Source organism: Coenobita brevimanus, chromosome 33 (assembly GCF_032717465.1).
Source record: "Coenobita brevimanus isolate Jiangsu-jjx chromosome 33, ASM3271746v2, whole genome shotgun sequence".
Taxonomy (NCBI): Eukaryota; Metazoa; Arthropoda; class Malacostraca; order Decapoda; family Coenobitidae; genus Coenobita; species Coenobita brevimanus.
In genome coordinates this window covers 41229159-41243469 of record NC_136986.1, presented here as the reverse complement: position 1 = coordinate 41243469, position 14311 = coordinate 41229159, and the positions used below count along the sequence as shown (strand labels likewise).

General features: G+C 40.4%; 1 protein-coding gene across 1 annotated transcript; it reads right to left on the bottom strand.

Moving 5' to 3' along the window:
• Positions 1 to 9178: 9178 nt before the first annotated feature.
• Positions 9179 to 13400, bottom strand: LOC145395739 (uncharacterized). The gene is made up of 3 exons (XM_080269276.1): positions 12863 to 13400; positions 11219 to 11495; positions 9179 to 10738 (listed from the first exon to the last, which is right to left on the bottom strand). Exons 1-3 carry the CDS (start codon positions 13016 to 13018, stop codon positions 9417 to 9419), a joined length of 1755 nt encoding a protein of 584 aa, XP_080125402.1. The 5' UTR covers positions 13019 to 13400; the 3' UTR covers positions 9179 to 9416.
• Between the last annotated feature and the right edge of the window lie 911 nt (positions 13401 to 14311).

The window sequence follows — 14311 nt, the reverse complement described above, 5'->3', positions numbered from 1 at the left end:
GCTATTTTAGTTAAGGCTGCATCAGTGAAAAGCCTCTACGAATCAGAATAAAGTTCTTTTGCTAATATTAACTCCTTTTGTTGTGAGGTAGTATTTTACATTTGTCTTGCTCTTTCCAGATGGTTTTATTAGATTTTATTAAATTTCTTGAGACCGCAAATAATGAAAGGGTTTATGGAGTCTGTATCTAACCACTCTTGTTTGAAAAAGCTCCTCCAAGCCATGTACATTATTTTGGAGATGGCGAGATTGAAATAGAAAATACATTATTGGATTGAAGGGGTTAAGAATGAAATGATAAAGAATCATTATTATTTTGTAGGGATTAATGCCAGATGTGATGAGTTTTAATAGTTATTGGTGGTGAATTGCAGTTTAATTTTTCAGAACAGATCATTTGAAAGAAAGAAAAAAAAAAAAAGCTCACCGAATGCCAGCAAGGTTCAATATTATACATGTGTCGTAGTTATTGTACTGTATGATGTCATTGTGTAGAATTTAGAACTTATTACAGTAGTTGAGTATACTGTATGATAAGACATTTGGAGAATTTAAAACTTGTATAATTTTAAATCATCATCATCATCATAAATCATCTTTATCATCTTTCAGTTTCCTGTTCTTTCAAAAGGACTGAGTAGCATAGAGATTTAGGGGAAAGAAATCAGCAAGGTATGTGAGGGAATTAGTGCCATACATCCATTTATCTATAGCTGGACGCCCTAATCCTGCAAAGGGTGGTCGCAGACAAAACACCTCCAGGTCGCTCTGTCACCCACCATTTGACTGCCCTCCCCTCAACTCACTCCCCCCTCCCTCATATGCCTCTCAGTTACTTGTCATGCAGTTACTTATCATTCTAACCTTCTGAAGTGCTTGATATATATTTCCTCATTTGAAGTGTTCAGTGAAGAGTTCCCTCAGTGTGAGTTATGTGCCAGTTTGTGTGTTGAACCGTGTATAAGGAAGTGGAAGAATTTTTGTTTATTGGAGAGATAAGGCAGTTTCATCATAACCTGCACCCTCTTCATGTATAAATAGGATGGAAACATATGTATTTAGTGTATACATGGTAAGGATAACACTGGAAGTATAAAGTCAGCTGAGAGTGACCCTTATGTGATAAATTAATATGAAGCTGTGTTCCTTAGCTCTGTAAAGGAATATGTCATTTAGGTATTTTGGGTTTTGCTAGAGAGATTTATTAGGATGAGGGAGACCCTTTCCAGACTTAACTTCACCACAATGAGAGGTCTTATCTGAGCTGAATTAAATTAACTGATATGAGTACAAAGGAGAAGAATGTTGTCATCGTACTGAATACATTACCTGGGATAGTTTCTGACGACATCTCAGTGCTGTAGATCATCTGGTCTGACTGAATGTACTTGGCAGTAACAAAAATATGACATTGCATTACAGAACAGGCTGAGATTTTAGCTTGGCATTTCCAGAAAAGTTAGAGTTAGACCATTAAGTCTTTGTGCAGCCTTGGTAATATAATACAGTACTGATACTTCACTGTTAAATCACTTGCATCAGCTGAAGCTACATAGTTCTTATGACATTTGATATTGTGTTGTATCTCTTAATTTTATGCCACTGTTATTGTGTTCATGAGCTTTTGATTACTCTTTTCTGTTACATGTAGCATTATGAACCCATTTTAAGATAAGGTATGTGAATCATGTCAGTCTATACTGTACTGATATGCTCGTTCATGTGATAATAATTTGATCACTGATGCAGGTAGGTGAGTTATATTCTGTTGAATATTCAGTAGTAGTCAGCGAGAGACTGACGAGAAGAGTGTATGCGAGTGAGGTGGAGGGGGGGAGAGGGAGTGGAAGGCCGAGGATGAGGTGGAGGGATGGAATGGAGAGATATATGAGAGAGGGGGGTGTGAGCTGGGAGCAAGGCAGTGAATGGCATTGGACAAGGCGACATGGAGGCGATTTGTTTGTGGCCACCCCTTACGAGATTGAGGCGTCTGGCAATAAATAAATGGATACCGTAGGTAAATTAGGTTTTATATTGGTTATGTTAAACTGTACTGCATTGTGTGGGACATCCTACTTTCTTTAGTCATTATACCAACTGACACACACTATCTAATTGAGGTATGTGCAGGTTAGCATTAGTTTCCTATCTCATATTTGGTGGTAATGATAAGTGTGATTTGAGTATGACTAGTTATTATTGTAGGTACGAGATGGATGCCTACGATTGACTAATTGAGGTACTAATTTGAGAGTGAGATATGGGTGCAGTCACCTTAATTAGCCACACAATCATCACTCAAAGGCAGGAAACATTCAGCCACAAATAGTGTCACTTGATGGTCTTTCATCTGAGCAACTGCACATAGAGTCATAGTCCAAGCAGAAACTCCTTCATTGTTACAGATCTTATTACACATCTCAAATTTCTTTTTCTCCCCACAGTTGTATGCAACTGTTGGAAAGTAATTAGCTGGTTTTGGCACTTGGTTTAGCTTCCAGTCCATAGAAAACATCCGCTGTATCCTGGCCTACCCCAGTACAGGGAAACGTGTAATTTTTGTGTATGTTATATATGTCTTTCTTTCCTTCATTCTTTCTTCCTTCTGTCTGTGGGTGACTTCACACTCCCTCTTCTGTCTTTCTTTCCTTCATTCTTTTTTCCTTCTGTGTATGGGTGACTTCACACTCCCTCTTCTGTCTTTCTTTCCCTCATTCTTTCCTCATCCTTCTGCCTGTGGGTGACTCTACACTGAGTAACAAGTCAAATGGTTTCCTCTGTACCAGAAAACCATTTATTGTGCTGGGTGGTAACCATATAACCAAATTATGGTGCCTGGTGGTTTAGTGGGTAATTAAGGCATCCCAGTTGGATTGAGTGGGTGCAGACTTATATCCAAAGGGTGGTTGGCGTTTATTGCTCATGTAATGCTACTCAGGGATGAGTGAGGCTGGTCACTCCCATCTTAAATGTCAGGACCAACTTGCCTAGCCCCTGGCTCCAACGCTTCTCATGGGGCAACATAGGATTGGATGATGGATGGATGTATGTAGATATAAGTTTTATAATATGGCATTTGAAATTTGATACTGTAAGTGAATAATGCCTGTTTGCTTTGTGCCCGCTACCTTGCAATATGTTAGTATCCCTGTGATAAGTTCCATGGCAAGCATATTTAGATTAATTTAGCTTTATAATAGTGTTCATATATTATTTAGATGAATTTAGGTATATATTACTTTGTGTTCATATACTGTTATTCAGATGAACTTAGGACTATGACAGATTGTTTTCATATATTGTTATTTAGGGAGATTTAGATTTATGCAGGCAGATCACGTTATTCGAGCATCCACTATACAAGAAACTGATGGTATGGGAATGGGAGGCACAGACTCAAATTTGGTGACACTAGCTGGGTCAGTCCATATTTTTCCCATGAGTTGTGTGCTCAGCTATACAAGTTTCGCTGTCCTTTTTTTCAACCCATTACATAAGTATTTGCCATCTGAGCCATCCCACATTAACATATCCCATTAACAGGACTCACCTGTATTGGATTGGGTTCATGTATTTAGGTTGAAAACGCAGCTGAACATGTAGTCAAAACCAAAGCTGAGACACACATTATTACAGATCTTATTATGCATCATAGATTTCTTTTCTCCCAACAGTATCCAGCAACTGTTGGGAAGTACATAGCTGGTTTTGGTGTTTGGTTTAGTATCCCGTTAAAATAGAATAGTAAGTAATAAAGAAAAATGACAAGCAGCTGTACCATGACCAACCTCATTGTGGATATTTGTTGAGAGGAAGTGTGGTGTCATTTTTTTTTTTTTTTAGCCCTCAAAAATTCTCTGTTTCATCCCAGAGGAAAAAAAAAAAAAAAAAATCATCCGAATGAAACATGCTTTAAGTTGCTTTTGCGACACCTTTGTGCTATAGCCATTTAGTCATCTTCTATGTCATTAACTCTCCATTCTCCTCTATCTCTGGCAGCCTCCCTATTCAGTCCCTTTTCTCTGAGGTCACATTCTGTGACCTCGTTCCAGGTCTTTTTCTGTCTGCCTCCTGTAGCCTTACCCTCAGTGTTCACACTTCTCACTTTCTGCACCCAGTTGTCATCCCCCATCCTCTCCACTTGCCCAAAACCATCTCAATCTACCCCTCCTCATCACAACATCAATACACTCCAGTCCCTTCCTTCCACTCAACCCTTCCATCATAAACCTAGCCCCCTCAGGCCTTGCAGTCAAGGACACACTGCACATCCACCTTATCATTGTCATTTCTTTATGTTTGAGCCTACAAATATCTTCTTCCATTACTGCCCAGGTCTCACTACCATACAGCATTACACTCATAACACCTGCCACATACAAAGATCCCTTAGCATGGAGGGAGAGCCCTTTCAGTGTCAGGAGAGGCAAGAGCTCAATGAGAGTACATTTTGAATTTATATATGACTTCGGAGGTTGATAAAAAGAGCTGTGAGCTATGGACAAGCTTTATTTGTGATTGGTTTTGCCAGTGAGCTTCTCACTGAAATTAATTGGCCAAACTGCTCAGAAATAGAGTATATCTTTGCCAACAGTGTGATAATTTCTCTTCACATTAATTTTAACACCAGCTGTATAGGGGTTCTGTTACTTGAAGAATATTTGTGTGATGTTATCAAAAAATTCCTTTCCTTTCATTTAGAGAGAGAATTCTATGTGTCAGTCTTGTTCATCTTATGGAGGCTGTCCATATCTCAAGATCTCTGCCAGCATCTGTGTTCTGTCCCATAATTGTGATGTCATTTTTATAGAGCCTTACCCCAAGTCTTGTGAGATATTCCTTTTGGTCCTCTGCGCACCACATTCAGACATATCTTTTCACCCAGTTTAATCATCCATCCTCTCCACGTATCCAGACTACCTTAGTCTCCTACTGTGCATCACATCATCAGTGCATTCGGTTCCCAGTTAACCTCTGAGCTGTTCATGTAAAGTTCTTCCAATTGCAGTTCTGTCATTAAGGAAAACATACACAGCACTCATCCATCTAGCCATCCTTGTCTCTGTATACCAGTACATAAACCTACAGATACCATCATCCTTTACTGTCCAAGTTTCCTTTCATGATAACTCTGCTCAGGGGTGAGTGACTGACCACCTTCACTGTAACCCCCTTCATTCCAGTGATTGCTTATTCTTGTTGCTCCAGGTAGTTTAATTCAGCTTAGATGATACATGAGATAAAATACAGCCATTATTAATCCATTCAGTTGGAGAAGTCTTTGCTAAGTAATTGTCTGTAGGTAACAAGAATATAATGAAAAATACATCATTCAAGTAAATGGGTTAATTGTCTTGACTGATTCGCCTAGCCCTGGGCCCCTACACACTGGATAAAAATGGTTAGTAAGGGATTGGATGATGAATGGATATAAAGGGAATGTCTGCTATGTTTTGCTAACCTTACCTTGACCAAAAATTGCCTGCTGTCCATCTTTGCTGTGACAAGAAATTTAGAATATAGTTTAGTCACAAAGAAATGGTAGGGGAAGGTTGTAGGGCCATAATATTGTCTCTTTCTGCCACTGTGACAAGGGAAATGGGCTGCAAAAGGACAGAAATTAGGCCAGTATAAGGTGGATGAAGTACAGTGTGAGATACAGCTGTTTTTTCCACAAGTATAGTAGCCCATAGCAGTTTACAGAGCATGGTGATTGGTGATGGGCATTTGTGGTTAGGGAGGGCCTTGTGTTAACATAATATGATTCAGATCCCAGAGGTGATGGTTGGGGGTTTGTGGTATGATTGAGATCCAAGGGATGATGGTGATGGGAGGTTTGTGGAAGGTCTTGTGTTATGGTTATGGTCCAAGAGGCGGTGTTGAGGGGTAGGAGGATTTATTATGCAAACACTGCCAGGGATGTACTGTAGGGTTTTCTCCTATGGCTTAAATGATCAGCATTGTTGTAGCCTAGCCTTGGACAATTCAGGACTAGAGCAAGGTAAAATGAGACTGGTTGTTGGCTAGCGATTGTCCTCGGTTATACGATTTTTGAAGTTACGTTTATTATGCTGTATCTGCAAATCGTAAACCTTTGTTACATGTTTACATACCGTACTGTGGCTCCCAGGCATCACATACTGTACTCTTTTTGGCTGTGATGGTAATGCATGTAAAGAACTGGGTTTATTCTTAAATGATATGGTCAGGTCATCTGGTTTCAAGTTCTGTTCCCTGACCTTGATATTGAGTGTTACAGGAAAGTGAAATGCATATAAAGGCTTCTTCATTTTTATTATATTTAAAACAAGGCTTGGGGTGGTTTCTGCATGATTTTCTTTACATAGCATAAAGAATTGGGAGTCCGTTAGAGATATTTGCTGCTTTGTGGACCTACAGCAGTTTCCTGAACCTAACCCCACAAATACTGATGGTCTGCTATGTTGTGTTCAGGATGTTACTTGGCACTCGAGAGTTTTTGTCATCAGCAAGTCATGTATGAGGGATGGCAGTGCAGTAAGTGGTCAATTAAATATTTAGAATTTCAAATGATATTGTACCTCTATGCAAACATGTGTCTTCTTGTTTAGAAAGTACTCAGCTAATAGTAATTCATGATACTGTACAGATATATCTTTTATTAAGCATGTTGCACAGCATTAATAATACAGTAACTATACTACTGTGTTCATAGGATTCATTTTTACAAGCTTTCGTTTGTTGGCTTACAGCACAGTATATAGGCAGCTGAGTTAGAGTTCTTGATATCTTGAATTTTGTATGCTGCTTAATAAATCAAATATATTTAAGTGTCATGTATTTTCACCTTTATTGACTGCAGTGAGTGGTAGGTGGTGGCAACCATCATCCACTCACTTTATGTAGTGATGCCTACCTATTCCTTCACGTTTATCATTTTTTTTTCTGTGTCTGCCCTCCTCTCTTCCTTCTTCTCCCATCACTTTATAATTCTTTTTATCCTTTTCAAGTGGATTTACATTGAGTGACAGGCCTCATGGTTTCCTGCAAGCCAGGAAACCATTTACAATGCTGGGTGGTAACTGTATAACCAACCCATACGTGTTCCCTACGTGTCAGTAAGGGGGTTGGCATAGGGTTAGTGCCCCTCCCTGTAAAACAACCAACTCAGAGACAAACAGCCATCCCTTACTGGATTATGGCATCTGGCAATCCCCAGTATCTTTCTTTTCTGTGGTACTGTGGTGATTTGGTATCTCTCCCTCTGTATTCATTATCATCATCACTTCAATCTCTCTCTCTCTTTCTCTCTCTCACCCCAGATAAAAGTGACTAATCAAATGTCAGGCAGAGCACATCCTATGTTCTATCCTGTTCATGACATTTTCCTGACCTTTTGTGGCATAAAATATGGGTCGGTCCAGCGGGAAGCCTATGTGGTTTTCGAATTAACTATTTCACCGCAGTTATGTCCATTTTATTTTCTGCTTTTGCTGCAATTATGTCCATTTTATTTTCCGCTTTATTTGCAGTTATGTCTGTTTGTTTTATTCCGCTTTCACTTCAATTATGTCCATTTTATTTTCTGCTTTTCATTGCAATTATGTCCATTTTATTTTCTGCTTTTGCTGCAATTATATCCACTTAATTTTCAACTTTCACTGCAATTTTGTCCATTGTATTTTCAGCTTTCACTGTAATTTTGTCCATTTTATTCCATTTTCACAGCAGTTATGCCCATTTTATTTCTGCTTTTGCTGCAGTTATGTCCATTTTATTTTATTCTTTTGCTGCTGTTATGTCCATTATATTTTCTACTTTCACTGCAATTTTGTCCATTGTATTTTCTGCTTTCAGTGCAGTTATCTCCATTTATTTTATTCTCCTTTCAGTGCAATTATGTCCATTTTGTTCATTCACTGTAATTTTGACCATTTTATTTTCTGCTTTCACTGCAGTTATGTCCATTTTATTATCTTTTCACTGCAGTTATGTCCATTTTATTTCCTATTTCACTGTAATTATGTCCATTTTATTTTCTGCGTTCATTGCAGGTATGTCCAGTTATTTTATTATGTTTTCACCGCAGTTATGTCCATTTTATTATCTGTTTTAACTGTAATTTTGTCCATTTTTTTCTGCTTTTGCTGCAATTATGTCCATTTTATATACTGCTTTTGCTACAATTATGTCCATTTTATTCTCTGTTTTCACTGCAATTATGTCCGTTTATTTTATTCTGTGCTGCCTCCAGAAGTTTTGATTCACCTTCGGAAAGACCACCCGTATTGAAGGGATGAAAGGAGTCTGTTTCCAGTCTTTTCCTAAGGTGAATGAAATTTCTTGAAGGTAGTATGATACGAGCATGAGTAACATAATCGTACTGAAGTGGCTACTCATAAGCAGAATAAAATTGAAGGCAGTAGCAAGAATATTGGAAGGACTGATAAATAGGATGCTAATTTAAAGGTCACGTTTAGGTGTGTCTCTCGTAAGTTGAATATTTACAGTAGTCTGCTGGTAGTAATGTTTGTTTTGGTTTTCATTTGTTTTATTTTATTTATATTTTGGTGGCAGGTGGTACTCATTATCCACTTACTTGATGTTGTGCAATCTATTTCTTCATGCTTATCATTCTTTTTCTGCCTGCCCTCATCTCTTCCTGTTTCTCTCATCCTTCCTGTCACCATTTATTGCTCTTTCCACTTTAGGTGGTGCAACACTGAATGACAAGCCTAAAGGCCGTTTCAGACTGGATGCGATGCTAGCTACGCAGCGGATGGGAAGTGACACGGCTTTCGATAGCATGTTTTGTTTTGAGTGAGACTGTACAAACCGGATGCAGTGCTATGTGATGGTCACATGTAACCACATAACCAATTAATGGGATGATGTGAAACCTACTATGATGCCCCTGTTCACTGTGTGGAAGAATGCAAATGTGGTGTCCATCCAGGAACAAAACCACATTCTTTCCTGTACTTTGCTGTAGTGAGGCATTGTCTACCACATGGGAACTGGGCTGTGGGGATGATTCCTTGCCTGTGGTTGATGGGTCTGCTTGTCCAGAAAAACCGGGGTTATTCACTAGCAACTCAGAATTTTCGGTTTTCAGTCTCATTTCTTGATTGTATGGTTCCTACACTTTTTGTTTTTGTTTTTTAATGTAAATTTGTTTACCAATATCCCTTTCTGTGATTAAGCATCTCTACTATATGACTTTTTCATGCAATTCTTTCTCTTTCACAGAATTTTTTCTGTTGTGTAATTCCACAGCAGTATACTGTACATTATTGTATTCCTCTCTCTCCACCATTTTTTCAAAGACTTTTACTCTTTTTATTTTTTCACTGAGCTGTTTGTATCCATTTTTTAACAGACCCTTCTGCTTTTGCACTTCCTCAGCTAGAAATATTTTAGGTCAGTCCTATAAAGCCTTACTTCATTTCCATATAAGTGCTGTTAGCCTTGGGTGCCATCAGTGCATCAGCATTTTCATAGATGATCTCCTGTTGGATGGCAGGCGGGTGAATGACCTCGTAGATGTTACCGGTGGTAGGCACAGGGGGTAGTGGATCGGAGGGACGGCAGGAGGGTGAGGTAATGGATTGCCGACAAGAAGATGAGAGCCCTGAGTGTTGGCCCGAAGGTAGGAGGTGTGATAGTCGATTAGGGGGTGGGAGGTCTGATTGAAGGCAGGCGGCAGGGACATCTGACTTTCGGCAAGAGTGTTGCTGATCTGATGGGGATTGCAGAGAGGATAGTCGCTCCCGTCCAGGTGTGTAGGAAGCAAAGGAGGAGGAAGTGAGGCCAGAGTCTTGTCGGCTAAGGCACTGTGAGTGAAGCGTCTCATTGATGTAGCCTTCATTTTCCTCCTGTGCCCGTTCCTTCCTGAGCAGGTCACCCAGGGAGATCAAGGGCAGGGCTTTGGCCAAGTTAGGTCGCCACATGGCTGCTGTGCCCAAAACTAACCCAGCTATGAGGCCAACCACTGTCATTATAATCAGCCAGTACCAGGGGAACCCTTCAAAGATTGGCTGGGAAGCAGCCTCGACAGTCTGTTGAGGTTTGAGTGCCAGGAGTGGAAGGATAGTGGTGTTAGCACCAGTTGTGGATAGTTGCAGGTGTATGATGGTTTCCTTGTCTAGGGTGAAATGGTCCAGGATAAGAGTAGCATCTGGACCAAGTACCAGGGAGGAGTGTGACCCATGTTGCACCACTACATTGGTTAGGATTAGTGTCCCTCCATGCTCCACTCTCAGTGCCCCTTCATTCATCACCCCAACGCTGATGTCATTTAGAGCCACACGCACCCCAGCTACTTGCACTGCCCCACCCTCAAGCACACCCATTTTTGTGTTACTGATTGCAAAGCTGTATTCTTCACTCTGCCCTGAGATGGTTAGTCCAGTCCGAGCTATCCGATTCAACTCCACATTCTTCCACAGCATCCCTTCTTCAACCTCCAGCCTACGTATTGCCCAGACCTTGCTGTCCTTGAGTTTCACCTGTTTTGCTGTAATGTCTAGTCTGGTTATACTGGATCGGTGCACGTCCAGCCTTCTGATCTCCCCACTCACCTCTTGCACTTGACTCAGTTGCAAGTCAGCCTTCTCAAACTTTCCCCTTATCCAGAGGACCTTTGACTGGGTGACTGAAATTTTCCTTCCACACTGACCCTCATCCACATGTCCTCCAGTAGCACTGTTTGGAGAATCTGCAACTCCTGAACCTCCTCTGCTGTCAAGTTGTTCCTTGCCTGATGAAGAAACAGCATAAGTGATATACTGCACAGTCGGTTTTCACTGTAACTCAGGGAACTGTTATAGCTCTTATATCATGTGGTGGTGTCATTATAACTTTGTGATTCTGCTTCCTGGTCATACAAACGTCCTTCAGCTCTCTCCCTATCTCTCAGTTGGAAGATGGTGGACTTAAGGAAAAGGGTAGCTTCAGCCATCAGTACACTGGGTTCAGGTAGATGGGTTCATGTCTTGATGAGCCATAGGTTACAACCACTACTGCTGCTGTTACTACTACTACTACTGCTAATACTACTACTACTACTACTACAACCACTACAATCATTACTACTGCTGCTTTGTAATTGGTGCTGTGCATTGAGATAACTGGCAAATTCAGGTTTAAAGTTAACGATAGAATTTTGACCAACAGTTCTTGTTATATATCATAGACTTAAATAGCAAAAAATAATATAAAAAAAGAAACAAAGATTTACCATAGTTCAACGACGTCGCAGGAAAGGTGATGCGTCTTGAAGTAGGAAAAAAGATGCTACGTGGAGGAATGGCAGTGGTGTTATTTGAAGGAGTGGCAGAGGAAGCATTATTGCCTGATGTAGTCGTGGCGTTGGGTGAACCGCCGCCCTGCAGAGTGACGTTCGATGATGACATAACCTGGAGATTCAAATGGCACTCGGGAAAGGCGCGGAGAACGAGGGCCGCTTCCACCCTCACCTCCCTCACCCTCGCCTCCACCTTCCCTAGCTCGACATCCTGCAGGTTATGATGAGACGTGGTTCAGATTTCACATACAAAAGGGTGAAGACAATGACTCTCTCTCTCTCTCTCTCTCTCTCTCTCTCTCTCTCGGTCCTCCTCTCGTGTCCCGCCTTTCTTGATCTTTCCGTCTTCCGACCATTCAAGCCACTTCATTGTCAAAACCACTTCAAAGACCAGTGCCAAGACCACTTCAACACCAAGACCACTTCAACACCAAGACCACTTCAACACCAAGACCACTTCAACACCAAGACCACTTCAACACCAAGACCACTTCAACACCAAGACCACTTCAACACCAAGACCACTTCAACACCAAGATCACTTCAAAGACCGCTTCAACACCAAGACCACTTCAACGTCACCTTCCCCATTTCTGTTCGTTGGTTAGTTATGTATCTTTGCTTTATATTAGTACTGGAAGTCCTTTGTACAGTTCACACACACACACACACACACACACACACACACACACGTATGCACATACACACACACACACACACACACACACACACACACACACACACAGGAAAGAGAATTTTCATCACCGCCGCCACCACCACCACCACCACCACCATCATCATCATCATCATCATACCACCACCACCACCATCATCATCAATCATCATCATCATCATCATCACGACCGCCACCACCATCCTAGCCTTATGTAACTTTTTATTGTGGTAAATGGAATCCAGAAAAAAAAAAAAAAAGAATTAGGAAAATGTATACTGCGAAAACGGATTACACACGGCTGACTCATTATACTCTCTCTCTCTCTCTCTCTCTCTCTCTCTCTCCATATAGGTTTACAGTATAGTGAGATACATAAAAAAAGAAAACCACTATATATCAGTCACGTAATGTATGTATGTATGTAGGCCTGTATATATTTGTATGTATGTGTCTTTATGTATGTGTGTATATTTTAATTTGTTTATTAGTGTCTCGATTGGTATCATTTTATCTATTTGTCAGTATATTTATCTATTTATACGTGTCAGAATATCTATTTCTTTTTGCTAAATCTATCTTCATCCGCTGTATGCATCTCTATTTACCGTATCTATCTATCCACCTTACCCATCTATCTGTCTATCCACCTTACCCATCTATCTGTCTATCCACCTTATCTTTCTATGCATCTGTCTATCTATCTATCCACCTTTATATGTATCTATCTATCTGTCTATCCACCTTATCATTCTGTGTGTATGTATGTATCTATCTATCTATCCACCTTATTTGTATCTATCTATCTATCTGTCTATCCACCTTATCTTTCAGTATATATATCTATCTGTCTGTCTGTCTATCTATCCACCTTATCTATGTATCTATCCATCTGTCTGTCTCACCTCCGTAGTGTTGGCAAAGACGCAGCGCAGTAGTGGAGCAGCTAAGGAACAGAATGAAGTCCCCCCACTCACTCTTACAACACCTTCCGTCCCCGCAAAACACAGACACACCCACACCCACACCCACACCGCCTTCGTCTTCACTGGGGAGGGCATTGCGTAGGTGATGCGGGAGAGGTTTTGAATGCCCCCCTCTTCTTAATTTCTTCTCTCTGCTTCCTCCTCTTCCTCTTCTCTTCTTTCTGCTTCTTCCTCTTCCTCTTCTTGTTTTCTTCTACTGCTGCTTCTTCCTTCTTTTTTCTTCTAGAGGATCTGAATGCCCCCTCTTCTTAATTTCTTCTTTCTTCCTCTTCTCTTTTTCTTCTGCTCCTTCCTCTTCCTCTTTTTCTTCTTCTGCTGCTGCTTCTTCCTCTTCTTTTCTTCTGCTGCTTCTTCTTCCTCTTATTTTCTTCTTCTTCTGCTGCTTCTTCCTCTTCTTTTCTTCTTCTTCTGCTGCTTCTTCCTCTTCTTTTCTTCTGTACTTCTCCTGCTGCTGATGTTCCTTCCTCTTTTTTTCCTTCGTCTTCTGCTGCTGCTACTTCTCCTTCCTCATTTCTCAAGGTATAAGTTGTTTCCCTTTTTATATTACCAAGGTTGATTAAGAAGAGGATTTGGATGATGCCCTGTCTTTCTTCTTCAATAGCTAATTTACATCCCTTTCTGTATTGCTAAGATTGACTGGAGAGAGGATTTAAAAGCTCACCTTCTTTTTCTTTTTCCCTCTCCTTCTTCTTCGTCAATAAATTATTCTCTTCTTAGTACTCCACACTTACCCCTCTTCACTGTCACTTGCCCCTCCTTGGAAAGCCATCTTTTAGTTTTACGTCACCAAGAGATAGAGAAGAAAGAATATCCTTGAGCAGCACTACCTATCTATCCTTTCAAATCTAGTCAGTTTGTAGACGAATTCCTTTGAAAGTCATTTAGTACACGAATTCCTTTGAAACTCGTAATCCAATTTTGTCGCTCCACAAAAATCATCGTTTAGTTTTCAGTTATTTCACTATATCAACTTTTTATTTTTATTTTTTCGTATGTTTCTTGGTTAATCCTGTCAGTTCGCTCCGTCGCCAATGTTTTGATTTTTATTATTTTGCACTTGTCCCTTTACAAAAATATTCGTTTGTACTTCAATGTTTACGTTTTTTTCACTACTTAACTCCTCTATTTAACCGTCATCTCGTCGCCGTTACAAATATATCTCTTGTACGTCACTGTCTGCGTTACTTCACTGCTAAATTCTCTTCTTATTTAACCGTTATCTCGTCGCCGTTACAAATATATCTCTTGTACATCACTGTTTGCGTCACTTCATTAATTTCTCTTCTTATTTCACTGCCATCTCGCCACAGTCGCCCACCGTGCCTGTGTGATGTCTTCGGCGTCACTATCACTCCTTCAACTGCCCTG